The 21,812-nt window shown below is 46.1% G+C and overlaps 1 protein-coding gene across 1 annotated transcript; it reads right to left on the reverse strand.

The window, feature by feature from the left end:
- Window positions 1–1,700: 1,700 nt before the first annotated feature.
- On the reverse strand, window positions 1,701–18,024 carry LOC117557128 (glutenin, high molecular weight subunit DX5-like). The gene is made up of 10 exons (XM_034232817.1): window positions 17,906–18,024; window positions 9,927–10,255; window positions 5,892–9,071; window positions 5,594–5,778; window positions 5,403–5,500; window positions 4,999–5,156; window positions 4,724–4,916; window positions 4,466–4,628; window positions 4,280–4,355; window positions 1,701–1,862 (listed from the first exon to the last, which is right to left on the reverse strand). Exons 1-10 carry the CDS (start codon window positions 18,022–18,024, stop codon window positions 1,783–1,785), a joined length of 4,581 nt encoding a protein of 1,526 aa, XP_034088708.1. The 3' UTR covers window positions 1,701–1,782.
- Window positions 18,025–21,812: the final 3,788 nt, after the last annotated feature.

Genomic DNA, 21,812 nt, shown 5'->3' on the forward strand with positions numbered 1-21,812 from the left:
TTCACACCTTAACTTTTTTTTCTGTTGTCCTGCATTATTTTACGGTACGTTGGGGTACTGCAGGGGATACGTGAGATTTAAAAAATAATAAAAAGTGAATCAAAAAAATACCATGCATGATTACAAAAATAATCTTAGTACAATAAGTTAAATAGAAAACACAATTTTATATAAAATATTCCTAGAACCACCAAGGGGGTCCTCATATAAACATGTCAAATGTGTGTATTGTATTTTATAGTTTTGCATAATATATTTATTCATTGGTTTATTCATTGGTTCATTGGTTCATTGGTTTTGTTAAACAGATATTACTTCAGTTGAAAAACTCCTTGGAAAAATCAGTTTTAAATTGTTATTTTTTTTTCATGCATAAAATGAAAATATCCTTAGTTTGTTGTAATGCATGCATGAAGGAGGTAATACATCACAAACTGAGGGAACATCACTATATTGGAATTATTTGTATAGGCTTTTTCGATCAAAAATGTTCGGGGTCGGTCAGAGGGTACTCGGCTGAGAAAATGTTTCAAAGGGGGTCCACTACTGAAAAAAGTTTGAGAAGCACTGGGCTACATGGTGTACCTGCTGCTCAAATTGAGCCCTGTGCTGTTTTTCACCTTGTACATATATATTTTAGTGCACTCATATCACATTGTTTATATACTTAAAATAGCATAGTTTAATTGGATTTTGGGTAGTTAAAAACCAAAAAACAGGATTAGGATCACTTTGATATCCGATCAAATCAGGAAATCAAATCCAAGCTTTAATCTGGATCAAATCTTCAAAACGGGTAGTTCAAACCGACAACACAGGATTGGGGTCAGTTTGATCCCAAACAACTGGATTATCCTGATCCCACCAGAGGGGTGGATTTCCAGTGGATTACAAGAGCAAAATGTACTGTACAATTTATTGTTAAATATGTTTCAATTTAAATTAGATGGCAAAGTTTGAAAGAATACACAATGTTTATGGTGGCCTATTTTGGTTTCACCAAATGTTGATGACATAAATGTTTATGCTCATAAAAGTATCACAACAAAGATTGTCAATCACAAATGTAATTTAGATTAAAGAAAAAATATCTTCAACAAAAAGAAAGTCCATCATCTGTCATCACCTTTCAAAAGTAATTGCGGACAATAGATGTCTCTGCAATGTGGTCTCTTGTCTTCCTTGTATTATTTTTCATATTTTAATGTAGCCTTTGTTTCTGCTAACAGAGGTGTTGACCAGCTGGGGCAACAAGAAAATTGGCGTAATCGAGTGTGACTATTAAAAAGTAAATCATTATTATAGTAATATTGACAATAACAACCGACCGTCGGGTAGCATTTGCTTGGCATTTCCGGGTATATCTCCACTGGTTGGGCCATGTTAACAATACCGTGTAACTGTCACGTTGGAAGGGACGAAATCGTGACATCTTCACGTCTCCCGGCATGGTAAATCGTCACATGTTCACGTCTTGCCGTGACACCGGGTTGCTTTTGATAGAGTTAAGCTTCCCACCTTAACTTTTTTTCTGTTGTCCTGCATTGTTTTACAATGATTATTTTTGGTCAAACTGCAGATGTTTTGAGATGTGCCATGGAAATAAAGTTTGCATTGCTTTGAAGTCATGTGTGTTGAGTCATATACAGTAGTCATAATATGCCATTGTCAATGTCAATTCATAAGACTCGAAAACATAGTTCAGCAATTGGGTATTTATTTGAAACTCAATCACTTTTCACAAAACATCAGAAAAGGAGACTTCATGATAATGTAATGTTGTTACTGAATGAAGACCAGCTCCTTACTGCTAACAACAGTGGTCTCTTCTCTGGAGGCTTTCTGGACAGACACGTCTCTCCCTGTGTAAAATACATTCCAATGGTCAGTTGCTGTCAGACTTGAGGTTGAAAAAGACACAAGATGACATCAGACATCATACACCTTTGGTGAAAACATGTTCAGCTTTTTTGATTTTCAAATCATCTGCCATACACTTAAAAAACATGACTCTATAGTTTACTGTTTGTCACAAGTCTGCTTTATGTCTCCAGATTCAGAACTAAACATGGAGAAGCATCGTTAGTTATTGTGCTCCAAAAATCTGGAATATACTCCCAGAAATGTGAAGGTCAGCTGCAACGCTTACTATTTGAATCCAGGCTAAAATACTTTCATTTTGCTGCTGCTTCTAATTGAACTATTCATATCTTACACTGCACTGTAACTTGTATGCATGTATTTCATACCTGTGTTATTCTATATTAGCTTGTTTTATGTTTATTTTTAAACTCTTTGCTTTTTAATGACTGTTTTTAAAGCCATTTATAATGTGTTTCCACTGCACTATTTCTTAATGCTATTAATGTTTTTCATTTTTGTAAAGCTTTGAATTGCCTTGTGTTGAAATGTGCTATATGAATAAATTTGCCTCACATTGTGTTCATTTTACAGACTTCAGAGAAAAATAAAATTGGTGGTTTAAATATTTTCACAGTGAATAGTAAGTACTTTTCCCACAAAGGTTCCTGAGAACTACGATTTAGTTGCGTTCACACCAAAAAGTCCCAGGAACTAAATTAGTTCTAGAGAACCTTTTTTACCCCCTTTTCAGTCCCTGCAGCCACATTCACACCGCAGGACTTTCCCTGGTACGTTGGTTCTTTAGTTCCGTTAGTACCAATAATGTCGCGTTCACACCGCCGGGACTACTCAGTGCCGGGAACTCTTTTGGCAATTTTCAGTCCCTGCTAGAGAGGTGGTACGAACCTGGTGATAAAAGAGTGCCAATTTCTATTCTATTTCTATTGGCTGGGCGAATTGCAAACCACGCCCCGTTAGACTTTTTTTTTTTAGGCAGCCATTTTTTTCCTCGCTACAAAACCACATCCACACCTGAGCGAGTAGTTTTTTTGTACTTTAAAGCAGTTATGACCACACGTAGACCTACTACAACACCGGAGCGGTGGAATGATGAGGAAGTGTCGGCGCTTCTGGCAATTTACTCTGAGGACGGGATGCAGCAGCTTCTACAGAAAGCAGTTCCCAACTCCAAATATTTTGAGCGATGTTCGCAAAAGCTACTTGAGCTGGGAATCGTGCACAGTGCACACGGATGCCGGGTAAAAATAAAGAAACTCAGGCAGGACTATAAAAAAATTAAAGACCACAATAATAAGAGTGGTAACGATTTTCTATTGTTATTATATATATATATATTGCCACTGTTTTTGAATACTGACACCTAACTTGCACTAAGGTGTGTCTGCTGCTATATATATTGCCACTGTTACATTGTTTTGAAACTACTTACACTTTATTTTACATTTCACACTTTTATTTAACTTCAATTTACATGCATACGACACACCTGGAACAGCGTGATGCCGTTATTGTTATGTCTTGACTGTGCAATAAAACAAACAAACTGGCGAAGCTTTATTTATTGTGTCCCACCCTTTATATATACAGTCTATGGTCCCACCCCAAATTTGCAGAATAGAAGAATGTGAGAGCAGACAGGTGTCGGTGGTTGAATTTATCTACAATGTTGCAACCTTGTGCAGCAATGGCACAGGCAGAAACACAAGTCTTACACACATAAACAAAAGTAATTTATCATGTCATTTGTTTTAGATAAATAAGGGAAAAACACCAAACAAGGGTTAATGTCCTTTTCCAAAATCAGCCTGAGGGGGTAATATATAATAAATACATAAAGATAAAGTCCATTGTTATAATGGGGTATTTTATTTGTAAATTACCCTTATTACCCTTATGAACTCCATCATGTCTGAGGTCGGAAAGTAAACAAACGAATACAGCGGGTTGGCTTTATACCCCCTCCCCCCGTGTAGTTCTTCTTCTCTCGTTTTTTTTTCTACTCGCCGTGAAGTGGTTTTGCGGCCTGCCAGTAAACCCAGAGAAGAAGAAGACGAAGTGACGTCAGGGTAATCTTGCCTCAGGGAAAGTACTGCGGTGTGAATGCGATTGGCACTAGGAGTCCCAGCAGCTTCTACTGAAGCCAGTCCCTAACTCCGGGGACTTCCGGCCGGGGATTTTGGGCGGCAGTATACGCCGTGAAGTTATTTGCGGCCTGCCAGTAAACCCAAAGCAGAAGATGAAGAAGTGACGTCAGCGGCTTCATTTGCCTAATCCACCCCCAGGAACTAATTTCCGGTGTGAACGCGATCTGTACTTAGTTCATGAGAACTAAAGAGTTCTCAGGAACCTTTGTGGGAAAAGTACTTGGTGTGAACGCGCCTATTGTTATACTTACTGCTTCTGAAGCACCTAGGTTCACAATTGTCTCCGACAGACGGTTGACACACGGCTGCTTCACAGTGGATATACACCTGGTCAAAAAACGTTACATATTATTCGTAATTATGAAGGTTATATGACAAAAAACATATACAAACTAAACTTGACAAAAGCCTTTGTCTTAGATAGTTAAATCTTATACCTTTTCGTTGAGAGGAATTAAAGCCTGTTGCTTTACACCTCCACCGGATACAAATGTGAACATCTTGAAAACAAAACGCCTGTGATGGGTTGGGTACATGAGTCCTGATGAAGCGTCCACAGGGACCAGAGCGGTCAGATAGCGGTCATCATGGTATGGGCAGCTATGGCAAAGAGAGTGAAGAATAGGTTTTGAGTATAGCCTCGTAGAAAGTTTTATAAATGCCTATTTCCAAGTAAAATCAACATTCACTCTTACTCATCAATCAGCAAGTCCCATTGAGGGAGACTTTGAGGGTAGGGATCCGAAGTTGCCCAGCATTTTCCAAGAGTCAATTTAATGTTGGGATCTGTCCTCTCCAGAATATGGACTTCCACATACACAGGGTCTCTGAGAACCTTTGTGACGGGGTAGTCAGAGTCAACGTAAAAGGAGTTGTAGGCCACATCCTCTGCTCAAGCAAAACAAATGTGGTTAGTGCACAGTCACTGCCGAATGAGACTGACAGCACACCATATGTCCTTTACACTAACCTTCCACACATCCCTTGACTGAACACTCTCCATTGGCCAGCACTAGCTCCACGCGCAGGGGTCCTGGAGCTGCCACTGGGGGTGGTGGAGGAAGTATGCTAACCTCGATAATTAGAGCCTCAATTGCGGTGCCAATGTATCTACACTGGACAAGCAGCCTGAGACAAGATATAAGGTCTATGTTAGTCAGTTAGTCAGAAAAGTATTGAAGTGCAGTTTGTCATATCACAATGAACTAACCCCAAACCATTGTAGAGAATTCAAGGTAAATTCACTGTATTCTATTGATACCACTGATTTGTCTGAATACTTGAGGCCTTAGCAGAGAATTAACTGAAGTAGCAACAGAAGTAGTCATCTTTCATGTTGTGACCACTCAGAGTTAAACAAATACAAATAAATACTCGTATTGACTGTCCCTGGTGATGGCTCCGTTGGGTCCAATAGAGACTTCATAAAAGGAGGACATCCGGTTCTCATAGATTATAACGCCAGGCTCCTCCTACAGTAGGTTGGCAGTATTTCAGTTTTAATTACTACCCAACGAAAATGTATACTAATGACATTATACATTTAAATTAGTCAAAATCCTTACCATCATGACAGTGCCACAGGCAGTGACAGGGAACTGGTAGATGGCAAAGGCGGAAGTAGTGCCAACAGGATTGCAGGTTTCGCCACCTCCAAGGAAGAAAACTGTCTCGACATCGAGGTTAGGTAGGGTGGCGTCTTTGGCCACCACCACGATGAATTGACCATCCTTGGTGCACTGAAGGGTCACTGAAAACAACACAATTACAAGCAAAGACTATGGATCATGCTATACTCATTGAACACATTGTAATTACTAGAGATATACATGTATTTCTTTGAGGAGTAAGAAAAACACTAACCAGATTTTCCATAATAGCACATGTTTCCACCATAGCAGCAGTTTATAGCTTCACAATGTTCAGTAGAGATTCCAGGAGCTCCACACGGTATCTTTTGATTTTCAGCAACTTCACAAGTTTGCTGAGACTGCTGAGGCTGATGAGGCTGCTGATGCCACTGTGGCTGTTTAGGCTGCGGAGGCTGCTGAGGCTGCTGAGGCTGCTGAGGCTGCTGAGGCTGCTGAGGCTGCTGAGGCCTCTGTGGCTGTTTAGGCTGCTGAGGCTGCTGAGGCTGCTGAGGCTGCTGAGGCTGCTGAGGCTGCTGAGGCTGCTGAGGCTGCTGAGGCTGCTGAGGCTGCTGAGGCCTCTGTGGCTGTTTAGGCTGCTGAGGCTGCTGAGGCTGATGAGGCTGCTGAGGCTGCTGAAGCCTCTGTGGTTGTTTAGGCTGCTGAGGCTGCTGAGGCTGCTGGGACTGCTGAGGCTGCTGAAGCCTCTGTGGTTGTTTAGGCTGCTGAGGCCACTGTGGCTGTTTAGGCTGCTGAGGCTGCTGAGGCTGTTTAGGCTGCTGAGGCTGCTGAGGCCTCTGTGGCTGTTTAGGCTGCTGAGGCTGCTGGGACTGCTGAGGCTGCTGAAGCCTCTGTGGTTGTTTAGGCTGCTGAGGCTGCTGAGACTGCTGAGGCTGCTGAGGCTGCTGAGGCCTCTGTGGCTGCTGAGGCCTCTGTGGCTGCTGAGGCCTCTGTGGCTGTTTAGGCTGCTGAGGCTGCTGAGGCTGCTGAGGTTGCTGAGGCTGCTGAGGCCTCTGTGGCTGTTTAGGCTGCTGAGGCTGCTGAGGCTGATGAGGCTGCTGAGGCTGCTGAGGCTGCTGAGGCTGCTGAGACTGCTGAGGCTGCTGAAGCCTCTGTGGTTGTTTAGGCTGCTGAGGCTGCTGAGGCTGCTGAGGCTGCTGAGGCTGCTGAGGCTGCTGAGGCTGCTGATGCGGCTGAGGCTGCTGAGGCCTCTGTGGCTGTTTAGGCTGATGAGGCTGATGAGGCTGATGAGGCTGCTGAGGCTGCTGAGGCTGCTGAGACTGCTGAGGCTGCTTAAGCCTCTGTGGTTGTTTAGGCTGCTGAGGCTGCTGAGGTTGCTGAGGCTGCTGAGGCTGCTGAGGCTGCTGAGGCTGCTGAGGCTGCTGAGGCTGCTGAGGCTGCTGAGGCTGCTGAGGCGGCTGAGGCCTCTGTGGCTGCTGAGGCCTCTGTGGCTGCTGAGGCCTCTGTGGCTGTTTAGGCTGCTGAGGCTGATGAGGCTGCTGAGGCTGCTGAGGCTGCTGAGGCTGCTGAGGCCTCTGTGGCTGTTTAGGCTGCTGAGGCTGATGAGGCTGATGAGGCTGATGAGGCTGCTGAGGCTGCTGAGGCTGCTGAGGCCTCTGTGGCTGTTTAGGCTGCTGAGGCTGCTGAGGCTGCTGAGGCTGCTGAGGCTGCTGAGGCTGTTGAGGCTGCTGAGGCTGTTGAGGCCTCTGTGGCTGTTTAGGCTGCTGAGGCTGCTGAGGTGGGTTCCATTTAGGGGGAGTTTTTGGCTGCTGGGGCTGCTGAGGCCTCTGTGGCTGCTGAGGCCTCTGTGGCTGTTTAGGCTGCTGAGGCTGATGAGGCTGCTGAGGCTGCTGAGGCTGTTGAGGCTGCTGAGGCTGCTGAGGCCTCTGTGGCTGTTTAGGCTGCTGAGGCTGCTGAGGTGGGTTCCATTTAGGGGGAGTTTTTGGCTGCTGGGGCTGCTGAGGCTGCTGAGGCCTCTGTGGCTGTTTAGGCTGCTGAGGCTGCTGAGGCTGCTGAGGCTGTTTAGGCTGCTGAGGCTGCTTAGGCTGCTGAGGCTGCTGAGGCTGCTGAGGCTGCTGAGGCAGCTGAGGCCACTGTGGCTGATGAGGCTGTTGAGGCTGCTGAGGCTGCTGAGGCCTCTTTGGCTGTTTAGGCTGCTGAGGCAGCTGAGGCCACTGTGGCTGATGAGGCTGCTGAGGCTGCTGAGGCTGCTGAGGCTGCTGAGACCACTGTGGCTGATTAGGCTGCTGAGGCAGCTGAGGCCACTGTGGCTGATGAGGCTGCTGAGGCTGCTGAGGTGGGTTCCATTTAGGGGGAGTTGCTGGCTGCTGAGGCTGCTGAGGTGGGTTCCATTTAGGGGGAGTTGTTGGCTGCTGGGGCTGCTGAGGCGGGTTCCATTTAGGGGGAGTTGTTGGCTGCTGGGGCTGCTGAGGCAGCAGAGGCAGCTGAGGCCACTGTGGCTGATGAGGCTGTTGAGGCTGCTGAGGTGGGTTCCATTTAGGGGGAGTTGCTGGCTGCTGAGGCTGCTGAGGTGGGTTCCATTTAGGGGGAGTTGCTGGCTGCTGAGGCTGCTGAGGCGGGTTCCATTTAGGGGGAGTTGTTGGCTGCTGGGGCTGCTGAGGCAGCAGAGGCAGCTGAGGCCACTGTGGCTGATGAGGCTGTTGAGGCTGCTGAGGTGGGTTCCATTTAGGGGGAGTTGCTGGCTGCTGAGGCTGCTGAGGTGGGTTCCATTTAGGGGGAGTTGCTGGCTGCTGAGGCTGCTGAGGCTGCTGAGGCTGCTGAGGCTGCTGAGGCTGCTGAGGCTGCTGAGGCTGCTGAGGCTGCTGAGGCTGCTGAGGCTGCTGAGGCCACTGTGGCTGATAAGGCTGTTGAGGATGCTGAGGCAGTTGAGGCCTCTCTGGCTGTTTAGGCTGCTGAGGCAGCTGAGGCCTCTTTGGCTGATAAGGCTGCTGGGGCTGCTGGGATGGGTTCCATTTAGAGGGAGTTGTTGGCTGCTGAGGCAGCTGAGGCCTCTCTGGCTGTTTAGGCTGCTGATGCTGTTTAGGAGGCTGAGGCTGCTGAGGCAGCTGAGGCAGCTGAGGCCACTGTGGCTGATGATGCCACTGTGGCTGATGAGGCTGTTGAGGCTGCCGAGGTGGGTTCCATTTAGGGGGAGTTGCTGGCTGCTGAGGCTGCTGAGGCTGCTGAGGCTGCTGAGGCTGCTGAGGCTGCTGAGGCTGCTGAGGGGGGTTCCATTTAGGGGGAGTTGTTGGCTGCTGAGGAAACTGTGGCCACTGAGTCCGCTGAAGCTGCTGAGGCTGCTGAGGTGGGTTCCATGTAGGTGGAGTTGTTGGCTGCTGGGGCAGCTGAGCCCACTTTGGCCACTGCAGGGGCTCCTTTACATTTTGAGCATCAGCCAGACAGCCAAGCAGGGCAACTGCCAAAAAAGAAAAAATCAACTTCATTGCATTGGCTTCACAGTGAACTGATTCGAAAGGAACACCAACTACTGTGGAATAAAAAATTGTGCTTTGCTGACTTTTATAAGGTTGGCCTATTGGTAATGTTGACGATGAGGACTCACATCCTATTTGCTACCCATAACTTCCAATCACAAGCTCCAGTGACTGTGGTGTGTGGTGATGCACTAAGGAGATTTAATGGATTGCCAAACAAGAAATTTCAGTGGACAAATAACATGAATTCTAGAGATATTGCATCGGAAGATAATAACAGCATACATGGTAGTAAACTCACTGTTGCATTAACATGAATATGTATTGATTAGTATCCAACCCATGCTTAAGAACCCCCTGATTGTCATTGAGCGTGAATGTCAGAATTTCCAGATTGTTTGTACAATACCAAAACAAAACCTTTCACAGAGTTTGTATGACCTGCAATGTGCAGGTCATCATGTATTTGGGCAGCAGGGCTCGACTAAACAAATACTTCTTCCTATCTTATTTGCCATTGATACAAACATTTAACTGAATTGAGGAGCGTCCATAAACAACTATTATAGCATGCAGATATGTCAAATGTAAAGAAATGAGTTAAATTAGTGGCGTGTGCATATACGTCAAGCATTTCAACATTCTCTAGATGGCTGGATTCATGTAACATATACTAGCAATTTATATATTTATAACATTCATGTCTGAACATCTTATTTCATTGAAATACTAACACATTTTCTAAGAACTTAGCTGGGGAAATATTGTGGGATTGGCACACTTAGTATTTCCTGTCAAACATAGAAAATTGTACGCAGATTCAGATCAGTCTGTACTTGGTTGTTGGCTGCTGGGGCTGCTGGGGCTGCTGGGGCTGCTGGGGCTGCTGGGGCTGCTGGGTCTGCTGGGGCTGCTGGGGCTGCTGGGGCTGCTGGGGCTGCTGGGGCTGCTGGGGCTGCTGGGGCTGCTGGGGCTGCTGGGGCTGCTGGGGCTGCTGAGGCTGCTGAGGCTGCTGGGATTGCTGAGGCTGCTGGGGCTTCTGGGGCTGCTGAGGCTGCTGGGGCTGCTGGGGCTGCTGAGGTGGGTTCCATTTAGGGGGGGTTGTTGGCTGCTGGGGCTGCTGAGGTGGGTTCCATTTAGGGGGAGTTGTTGGCTGCTGGGGCTGCTGGGGTTAAAATAAGGAAAAACATGTCATCCCTTGACCTCTGTATTTTTTTTCAATTTGGAGAAATATTCTTTCGCAGGAATATTTCATTTATAAACTCTTTTTACTTCTCAAGAGCACCAATCTATTTGATCTCTATGTAAACACAGTAAAGGTCATTTAGAAACATCAACCTGGAGTAGGACCATATTGTTTTGCAACTCTCCACAACATGTACTTTGGCAAAAATATTGAGTTTGAAATTCCATGTTGAGGGAAGGTTGACCTAACCCAAGGTCAACATAACTTTTTGTGACCAAGACCTTTCATTTTCAAATGAAATGGGTCGGCAAAAGGCGGCCCGCGGGCCATTGTTGGCCCGCCAGCAATAATATTTGGCCCGTAATTTTGAGAATCAAAAATAAAATATTATTTTGAGATTTAAATTTTTTTTTTTTTTACAACATAGCAACGTTAGCTGCCGATCGATCGGCCGCCGGTCATTATCGGCCGATATTCACTCTTTATAGTTTGATCGGTGCTCTCTATAAAGGCCGATCAGGAGAGCTGGATCTGATCGATATGGACATAAACGCAAGTGAAGTATAACCGGACCCGAGAGAGAGATCAGATCAGCTGCTGAGTCTGACAGAGACAAGCAGCTCTGCATAATCACCTGAAGCCCCGCCCACTGTTTAGCGAGCTGCATGAGAAACTGACGGGCTGTCAGAGAGAGAGGGAGGGAGAGGGGGAAAAGAGAGCATCCGTTTCTCCCGTGTTATTATTCAAAGTTAATGTAAACTTTTGAATAAGGTACTTCATCTACTACAAGTAGTTTGTTTGAATGTAATAATGATGTTTTTTGTTGTTTGTGGAATCATTTATTGAAAAATGAATCTGAACTTTTCGATCTGTAACGATTATAAACTGAAGCAATATAAAAATGAGCCCCATTAACTGAGTTTTAAACATCAGTATATCCGGTCATAGTCCGGTGATTACCTGCTAACGGAACTCTGCTACACCATTCTTATTATTATTATTGAAACATGACCGGTGAGTTTCAAATTTGTCCGGTAAAATAAATTCTGTCCCGACATATCCGTTTACATTCATATTGTCAGCGGAGGGAGGGGAAGCGGCGCTGTGGAAGAGCAGAGTGGCGAGTGAGAGCTGTCATCTTCCCTTTACAAGCTTCAAACATTTATTTATCGTGTGATTTTGGAAATAAAAATGTCATATTCTGAAAGCCAAGACTTTGTGTATTTAAAATCAAACAAAACATGAGCTCGGGTCCGAAAATGCTATATATGTACCAACAGTGCTATATCTGAAGTGTCATTCATGAAACTATTAATATTCCATACCCATCTGACCGGAGGAAACTTGGCTAACTGACGATACGAAAAAAAAAAGTTTTTCGAAAAAGAAGTCTCACAAGAAGCCTCTAAATGAGCCCATGTCAAAAACGGGCAATTGCTATGTCTGCTCATAACTCACAAAAACGATCATTTATAATTCATACTTTCCGCACAAACAACACATTTTCTGAAAGCTGAGATTCCACAGATTCCATGGGTATACACCCCATCACTACAGGCACAACATTAACCGAGCTGGCAGCCAGAACATAGCAAGTAAACAATATCAGTTTTCAAATCCATGACAATAATTAGGTCTTACCTTGGCTGTTTTGTGATCAAAAGTTGTGTTCAAAGGAATAAAAACGCTGCTCAGGGTTAATCCAATGTCTCTTGTCACTTTAAAATGATTACTGATAATCAATTCTTTCATTCACGGCAGAAGAGTAGGTCCAACGATTAACAGTCCGTGGCTTCAGCTGCTCTATATACATATATATATATACATATATATATATATATACATATATATACATACATATACATATATATATATACATACATATATACATACATATACATATATATACATATATATACATACACACATATATATATATATATATATATATATACACACATATATATGACAGACAGAATATTAAATATTGAACAGATTATATGAACCCCGTCTCACATAATTTACACGGTATACATTTTGAGTGATATAATGTTATTTCACACACTCAAAATTGATGTTCTGCTGTTGTTGTAGAGAAATTATTTCTGATTTGAGTTACATTTTTGAAAGTACAAGCCAGAGAATTAATCTATTTGTTTTTTCCACATTTGTTTTCACAGTGAGGAAGGCGATGAGGATATGGCTTCTGGATGCCCGAGTATTATGGGGAAGATGCCACCAAGGTCAGGAGGTGCTGCAGGAGGTGCTCTGATGCTGGCAACTGAAGGGTGAAGACACCTGTGTACTGCAGGAAGTGTCAGGTCCCTCTGTGCTTCACTACCAAAAATAAGTTTTACAGGGCATGGCATGACTTACTGGAGTAATACTGTAACATTCAGGGTTTGTATAAAGTTTTTTTTTTTACCCAAAAAATGCTTGTTGTATAGTGTGTTGCTAATTTGTTTTAATAAATCTGCTCCAGTTGGAGTCAAATGTTTCCTAAGTTTCCTCATTTTTATTGTGCAAGTAACATGCATCTCATGCAAAGAGGGAACTTCCCACACACACCACACACACACCCACTTATTTATTTTATTTTATTTTTAACAATAATATATATTTTTTTTTAATGGAATGAATACCTATAGTGATAATTAAATGTTGTACAATGATTTTTACAGTCTGGTACCTGAAAAAGGTTAAATGGCACTGATGGAACCAAATGTACCCAAATGTGCCCAAAGCTTAGTCCGCTTGGACTTTTTTTTGCTAAATCTCTCTAAAAAGGTAAATTCTCACTTGTTTTGCCTCAATCTTGATAGAGGGTACTTATTATATGTTATACTTTGGATTCCTAAAGCTTTTAGGCTACTACTCCATCATTCAAGGGTGGTTTTTTTCACTATAAGTAATGGGTTTTATTTGGGCGGAGACAAAAATGTACACTTTTTGACTATGTTCCATCTGGATTTACTCTGACACTGAAACATCTTTATTGATTTTGACACTTCTACATCCAACTCACAGATGTGACCTTGCTTTGATAAAAGAAATTATTCATTTAACCCTTTTAGAAGTTAAGTTATAGTCCTTTGTTTTGGGCATGTCATTTTCGAGCTTGAAACCTGAAAAACAGGCTGGGGCTTAAGAGGTTAAATTGCAAAGCAAAACATGCTGTAATTGATTTATTTTGTCCTTTGGTATTTTTTAAAGGTTTTCAACCTGAAAGAATCCTAATATGTCCTTGAAAAGTTGAAATAAAGAAAAGTAACAAGGATTCCAGTTGTCCATGCGTCCTCTGTTGTCCCTCAAGCCTCTCAAATGTGGTCAAACACTCAAATAAATGCCAAAAACCCAGAGAACTTGACAATAGGCCTACTTATCAGAATAAAAGTATGTTAAATAACACTGCGTTAATAACTCTACTTTACTCAGTGGAGGCTCGTCCATTGAGGAAAGGGAGGACCATCCTCCCTACAATTTCAGAGAAAAGTAAACTTTGAAGAGAACAATAAATAGGCTACACCTCAATTTAAAAGATAAGTCTGTTAAAATACAGATAATAGCCCTGGCTTTGGGACTGAAATGGGGCTAGAGAGGACGAGCCTCCCTTTGGGCGGGTCTAGCCAGAGGCTCTGGATTGGGCGCCTATATCATCAGTGAACCAATCAGCGGATCTGACTGCGCATCAGAGTGTTGATGGGGAGGCTTATCAGCGATATCAGAGTTTTTCCTGAACCGGGGAACAGGGGCGCTGCGCCCTCTTACCAAAATCAATTCCTTGAATTAGGCTTTGATTATGTTCTGGCCCGCCATCTTGCGGCTCAGCAAAAAATTGGCTCAAGGCCAAACTTACTTGCCTACCCCTGCATATGCTAATATTTGTTTCATTTGGCTTCATTACAATCACATTTGTGTCAGCACATCCACAGTTTTGTGTTCATAATACTATTTATTTATTTATGCTGCTTGTATATTTTCAGCATAGTATAAAATGTTATGCATTAAAAATAATCCATCCATCCATCTTCTCCCGCTTTTCCGTGGTCGGGTCGCGGGGGTAGCAGTTCCAGCAGAGAGCCCCAAACTTTCTTTTCCCTGGCCACATCAACCAGCTCTGACTGGGGGATCCCAAGGCGCTCCCAGGCCAGCGAAGATATATAATCCCTCCACCTGGTCCTAGTTCTACCCCTTGGTCTCTTCCCAGCTGGACGTGCCTGGAACACCTCCCTAGGGAGGCGCCCAGGTGGCATCCTTACTAGGTGCCCGAACCACCTCAACTGGCTCCTTTCAACGCGAAGGAGGAGCGGTTCAACTCCGAGTCCCTCCCGGATGACTGAACTTCTCACCTTATCCCTAAGGGAGACACCAGTCACCCTGTCGAGAAAACCCATCTTGGCTGCTTGTATCTGCGATCTCGTTATTTCGGTCATGAACCATCCTTCATGACCATAGGTTAGGGAATGCTCCGGTATTGGGACAACATTAACATGGGATCACACCGGTCATTGTACGTACTTCGTCTCACTGGAATATTAACGGTCAGATTGAATACCACATCGACCCAATTTCTCCGGTCAATGACGGGAGAGTTTTGAAAGTGACAAAACACTGTTTTCACGCATTTAAAAACACTTAAACAATTAAACAATGTTTACCCAGGATTCAGGCACCTTCCCTGGCTTGTAAAATGTGGTGATGCGCCCTGGAGGTATCAGACTATTTAAAACATGTATACCCATGATTCAATCACTTTTCCTGGCTTGCAAAGTGCTGTGAAGCAGCCTGTTCTCTGGGTGCACTCTGGGTGTGCATGGAGGGGTTTAGTCCGAGTGAGGAGTGCTCAAGTGTGGGAGGATGTGTAATGCAGAGGAGGGTAAAAAAAAAGTTAAAGTGTGAACCTCCAGCAGGGCAGGTGGTGCTGTGAATAAGGCCGAATATTGATGCTGGTGTGCGGACAGTAAAGCACCACAAAAGCCATTACCTTTAAGTGTTACCAGGGCCATGAGAATATCCTCCACAGGAGGGTGGGTGGTGCTGCTGTGAATAAGGCCGAATATGGAGGCTGGTGGGCGGACAGTAAAGCACCACAAAATCCACCTCCTTTAAGTGTTACCAGGGCCATGAGAACATCCTCCACAGGAGGGTGGGTGGTGCTGCTGTGAATAAGGCCGAATATGGAGGCTGGTGGGCGGACAGTAAAGCACCACAAAATCCACCTCCTTTAAGTGTTACCAGGGCCATGAGAACATCCTCCACAGGAGGGTGGGTGGTGCTGCTGTGAATAAGGCCGAATATGGAGGCTGGTGGGCGGACAGTAAAGCACCACAAAATCCACCTCCTTTAAGTGTTACCAGGGCCATGAGAACATCCTCCACAGGAGGGTGGGTGGTGCTGCTGTGAATAAGGCCGAATATGGATGCTGGTGGGCGGACGGTAAAGCACCGCAAAATCCACCCCCCCTTTAAGATAACCAGGGGCATGAGGTTCTGTAGGGTGTGAACATCTGGGTTTAGTCCGTGGGGGAGTGCTTAAGTCCGGGGGCCCGGGGTCTCACGGTGTGCAATGTTATGGAAGTGCGCATGTTAGGGAGAGATGCTGGAGCTGCTTAGTCCGTCGTTTGGGGCTCTGTGAGGGGCTACAAATAGGTGATTTGCCCGGTCTATTTCATGATTTTCGAAATTCTCGAAAAAATGGCTAAGTGCCAACGGAGGAGGGGCTCAAAAAAGCGCAAGTCTTCGGCGCTTCCGGCGGAAGCCGCGGACACATTTTCACTCCCCCGTTGCATTTTACAACGGAGAGGGGAATCGAGACCTCCCTTCCTCCGTCCAAAAAATTCATTCATCTTTTCCAAGCTACCATCTGCACGAAATCGGAAACCCGGTTTTTGAGAGCACTTAGAAAAAAAAATGGCTGTTTCACATCATGGAGGAATGTGTCCGCTACATGAGTGCTTTGGCTCGGATACAATTGTTGCCTGGAGGACCCCAATCATGGTTCTTACCAAACTTTAAGTTTTTGAACTGGTCTCTGGAGGAATTCAAGGGGAGTTGTCAGGGAATTATGAGACACTATTTTGGGATACAATTTCTCCATTTTCACCCCTTCCTCTGGTTCTCCCAAAAGATAACTTAGAGTTTTCCTGACTCTGGAGGAATGTAAGGGCAGTTGTCAGGGGACTGTATCTGCATTAAGAGACACTATTTTGGGATACAATTTCTCCATTTTCACCCCTTTTCTCTGGTTCTCCCAAAATATAACAGAGTATTTCCTGACTCTGGAGGAATATAAGGGCAGTTGTCAGGGGACTGTACCTGCATTAAGAGACACTATTTTGGGATACAATTTCTCCATTTTCACCCCTTCCTCTGGTTCTCCCAAAAGATAACTTATGGCGCGTTTCCACTGCAGGCCTCGCTCGGCCTCGCTCGGCCTCGCTCGGCCTCGCTCGGTTTGGTTAGGCCTTATTAGGCCCGGCTCACTTTAATGCTGCACTTCCATTACAGTTTAGGAACTGGGGCAGTTACTATAGTAACGCAGTGTAGGCGGAGCCGTGACGTCATCTTCAATGAGAGCCCCAGAAAAACAACACAGCCGTTAGCTCTTAGCACTCAGAGCTCACAGCTCCTCATATCTGTTCAGAAACTAGACAAAAGTTAAACAAGTACAAACCACAGACTGCCTGTATCATGGCGAATACAGTCGCTGGTTTATTTATGTCTGTATAGGCCGTTGTTGTGAGTGTGGACGGTCGGAGCATATATAACGTTAGCTTAGCCAAGCTACATTTAGAAAACACGCATTTTAAAAGGGGTTTTCGCCTGCCGTCTGTCTGCAGACTTGTCAAAGCATTAATTCATGGTTTTTACTAACCGGTATCAGTATGTTGTTACTTCGGCATCATTTTGAAACGTGTATTACAATTAAATCACAGTCAAATATGTTCATCTTGTTGTAGTTGTAGCCCCCTTGCCAGCGATTCTCTCTAGTTTAGCATACTCAGCCCGACTCAGCCTGGTTGTTCCCTAGAACCACGATTTAGTCGGGCCAGAAAAAAGGTGAAAAAGTAGCCCGGGCCAAAATTAGGCCAAGTGGAAACGCAACCACACGCTTAAAGCGAGCTACCCGCTGCAGTGGAAACGCGCCATTAGAGTTTTCCTGACTCTGGAGGAATGTAAGGGCAGTTGTCAGGGGACTGTACCTGCATTAAGAGACACTGTTTTGGGATACAATTTCTCCATTTTCACCCCTTTTCTCTGGTTCTCCCAAAATATAACAGAGTATTTCCTGACTCTGGAGGAATGTAAGGAGAGTTGTCAGGGGACTCTATCCACCTTAAGAGACACTATTTTGGGATACAATTTCTCCATTTTCACCCCTTTTCTCTGGTTCTCCCAAAATATAACAGAGTATTTTCCTGATTTTTCACTGATCGAATGAAAAACGCGACCCGCCATCGGAGGGCCTCCGCCGGCCCGGCCTCGTGCCGGTGCTCTGGCGGTCGGTTCCTCCTAACTGCGGGTGCTCCGTCCTGCGTTTCACCGGGACCCGGCTCCAACACTCGGAACTCTGACTCCAGCGCGGTGTGGCGGCCTTGCCCTGGCCGTCCACCGTGCGCCCTCCGGGTACCTGACTCCCCTGCCTCCTCCGGGGGCAGGTGTGAGGGGTTCAATGCCTCCTCCCCCCGCTGCGGCGAATGCCGGAGCGGGATGGAGCGCCCGGAGGTACTGTTGTCCCCACGTTACCATGTTGTCTGGAGGATAGGACCGAGAGATGACATACTCTCTACCCGGGTTACAAGTCACTATTTTTGGACCCTTTCTTTGCTTTACCCCCGGTATGGATCAACTCTCCTCAACTCAATCTTCTTTCCCAGCCCCCCGGTTCTCCCTACTGACGCCCGGTTACGGGTCAGTTTGTGACTCATTTGCTGGGTGAGAAACATTAATTGAAGCCTCGGATATGAGTGTCGGCCTGGTACTTTGGGGCACTCTGACTCCAGCGCGGTGTGGCGGCCTTGCCCTGGCCGTCCACCGTGCGCCCTCCGGGTACCTGACTCCCCTGCCTCCTCCGGGGGCAGGTGTGAGGGGTTCAATGCCTCCTCCCCCCGCTGCGGCGAATGCCGGAGCGGGATGGAGCGCCCGGAGGTACTGTTGTCCCCACGTTACCATGTTGTCTGGAGGATAGGACTGAGAGATTACATACTCTCTACCCGGGTTACAAGTCACTATTTTCGGACCCTTTCTTTGCTTTACCCCTGTTCTATCACTCTTTCCTTCTTTGACCATAAAACGTGTTTCCTGCTGGGGTACTGCCTGGTTCCGGGGCACCCCAAACCCTCTCATGGTCGGGGCACCATGAATTGATGCATCGGACCCAATGTTGCCATCACCAGCCCCGCGTTGGTGCGGAGGTGGGACCATTTAGCCAAGTGGTAACCCAAGTCCTCCCTTGGTCCGTGTACCAGGCATTGAAGCATCGAACCCATTGTTGCAATCACCGGTAACGCTAACGCATATAAACGGAGAAACACAAAAGACTGAAATAATTGAAATACAATTCTCTGTTTCAGTAAAGATGTCGTCCGAATGCCCGGTGTGCAGACTTTTCTATCTGGCTTTGAACAAGCACCTTAAGCACAAACATGCAGTGCGTAACTTGGAGGAAAGAGGCATCATTCTTAAAATGGCTAGTGGCAGAATAAATGTTCGGACCAAACCCTGTCCCATCACAGGGTGTTCGTATGCTGGGAATAAACTGGACCGTCATGTGACTCATGGCCACCCTGAGTTATCCCGAGATGAAGCACATCAGGTCCTGGCAAGGCTGAAGCATAGTGTGGCCCTGCAATTGCTCCATGACCTCAGACAGACTAATCCCATCATTGGAATGGCTACATCATTGGATATAGACAATGAGGAGGAATACCCGGTGCACCCTCCACCCTTCTCCCCACATACTGAGTGTGACGAAGAGGACTGCAGGCAGGTGATGCTGGAAAATGTGGCATTGAGGGCTCAGAAGGATGCCCTCATTGATGAGGTGAAGACCCTGCGCTCCAGGCTGAAAAAGGGGCTAAACCCCAGGCAGCAGTGTGCCACCGCTGCTGTGCTTGAGGAAGAGGAAGAATGTATACGATTTAAGGGCCTGGCAATCTCAAGTACCTCCGGCATAAACACAGCAGCCTCCGGTAGTCAGACCCCTCTCAAGACCCCGGTCAAGACTGTCATGCGGTCTCCAGCAGCCTCCGGTAGTCAGACCCCTCTCAAGACCCCGGTCATGACTGTCATGCGGTCTCCAGCAGCCTCCGGTAGTCAGACCCCTCTCAAGACCCCGGTCAAGACTGTCATGCGGTCTCCAGCAGCCTCCGGTAGTCAGACCCCTCTCAAGACCCCGGTCAAGACTGTCATGCGGTCCCCAGCAGCCTCCTGTAATGAGGACTGGCCCTCTCCTCACTGGTCCACTGGGAACGGACGGGGGAATACCATGCGTGAAATCACGTTGCCTCAAAGCATGGAGACGTACATTCAGACATACAGGCATCATTGTGAGGGTGTCGCACCGACAGTAAAACGGAAAGAAAATTGTCTGTCCAATGTCAGCCGGATAAAGAACTTCCTCGTATTCATGTCCCATGGTGTTAACCGGCTGTCAGATTGGCTGTTCCTAAAAGACACGGAGAGGGTCCGTGGCTGGAGCGAGTATATTGTAAAGTCGGGCCGGGTAGTCACAACATCGCTGTTGTTCCTGAAGAATGTGAACCATTTCCTGAGGTACTTGTCTGAGTCAAAGCTCCGGGGGTGCAGGCTCACCCAGTTTGATATGACCCACATCATCAGAGAGGTGAAAGCCAACATGAAAGACTTGAAAAAGTCTGTCACTGTCCACCAGTTCAAGATGAAGAGGAACAAGCTGGATCGTCTGCCGAGCCAGGAGGAGCTTCTCGCCGCCATGGCGGCCGCTGAGAAGCGCATCCCTGATTTACTTGACCTGATGGCTTGCAACCCAACCTCAATCACCCAGTACCTGCTATATGGCTATCTAACCCTCCATTGGAGCCTACTGTATGGCCACCGTCCGGGTGTGTACGCAAACATGACCAACACTGAGGTGTTAGAGGCGGACATAAGGGGCACTGCAGAGGGCTACATCATCCATGTGCAGGATCACAAGACTGCCAAGACATTTGGCGAAGCACAGCTGGTGCTTACAGTAAAGGAGTTTAGCTGGGTCATGCGGTGGATGGGGATAAAAGAGGGCTTGTCGGGTCCTCAGAATGAATTCTTCCTTTTCACAACGGGGAAGCATGCCTCCAGGAACCTGAACGCTCACTTGAAGAGGGCTTGGGCTGATGCTGGGCAAGAAACAGCCGTCACCTTCACAATCCTACGCACTGCCCTGGCAGACAATATCAAGCATCACCAAGATCCAGAAAGCAGGTCGATTCTCGCCAGGTTTATGTGTCACGACGTAAGCACTGCAGACCGGTTCTACGCGAATACGCCTGGAATAAAGGAGGTATTGAAGATCCGCTCCATGTTCAGGGCGGCAGCAGCAGCATCAGCATCATCGGAAGGAGTTCTACCGATACCTCCGAAGAGTACTCAGGGGCGGATAGCAGCGATACCTCTTCTTCAGGGCCGGTTGATACTCCTGATGTGGGGGTAGAGGCCGTGGACTCAGCCTTTTTCCCTCGGTGCACCGTACAAGTTAGACGGCTAATATGGCCCCCCGCTAATCATGTTTTTATCATGTTATTATTATGTTTATTATGCATATTGTGTATACTGTTTTTGTAAAAATCATGTGATAATTAAATAAATAAAAAAACATTTTAATAACGTTTAAGGTTCCCAGGGGTTGATACAGTGCCAGGTATCAGACTATTTAAACAAAGTTTACCCAGGAATCAGACACCTTCCCTGGCTTGTAAAATGCGGTGATGCGCCCTGGAGGTATCAGACTATTTAAACAGAGTTTACCCAGGATTCAGACACCTTCCCTGGCTTGTAAAATGTGGTGATGCGCCCTGGAGGTATCAGACTATTTAAACAGAGTTTACCCAGGATTCAGACACCTTCCCTGGCTTGTAAAATGTGGTGATGCGCCCTGGAGGTATCAGACTATTTCAAACAACTTTTCCCCGCCTTTGAAACACTTAGTCCTGGCTTTTAGCCTGTCATTTTGCAATATATGATTTAACATTGAAGCTCTCCTGGAAATTGAGATATTCTGTCCATCTCCAGGAGAGCTTCAATGTTAAATCATATCTTGCAAAATGACAGGCTAAAAATATCTTCCAAACGTTTAAAAACATTTCCCCCCGACAATTTAAACATTAGTTCCGGCTTGTAAAGTGCAGTGATGAGCCCTGGTAGTATCAGACTATTTAAAGGGTTACCAGGGCGATGAGAACATCCTCCACAGGAGGGTGGGTGGTGCTGCTGTGAATAAGGACGAATATGGATGCCGATGGGCGGACGATAAAGCACCGCAAACTCAACCCCCCCTTTAAGGTTCCCAGGGGCACAAGGTT

The sequence above is a fragment of the Gymnodraco acuticeps genome, unplaced genomic scaffold (assembly GCF_902827175.1).
Source record: "Gymnodraco acuticeps unplaced genomic scaffold, fGymAcu1.1, whole genome shotgun sequence".
In the NCBI taxonomy this organism is placed as follows: Eukaryota; Metazoa; Chordata; class Actinopteri; order Perciformes; family Bathydraconidae; genus Gymnodraco; species Gymnodraco acuticeps.

What these genes read in the sequence shown, in the direction of transcription:
- LOC117557128 (XM_034232817.1), bottom strand. Translation starts at nt 18,024, where the DNA reads ATGGTAACGTGGGGACAACAGTACCTCCGGGCGCTCCATCCCGCTCCG. An exon ending in CCTGTGGCACTGTCATGATG is followed by an intron (nt 5,501 to 5,593) that starts GTAAGGATTTTG and finishes AACCTACTGTAG; the next exon opens with GAGGAGCCTGGCGTTATAAT. An exon ending in TAATTCCTCTCAACGAAAAG is followed by an intron (nt 4,356 to 4,465) that starts GTATAAGATTTA and finishes TTTTTTGACCAG; the next exon opens with GTGTATATCCACTGTGAAGC.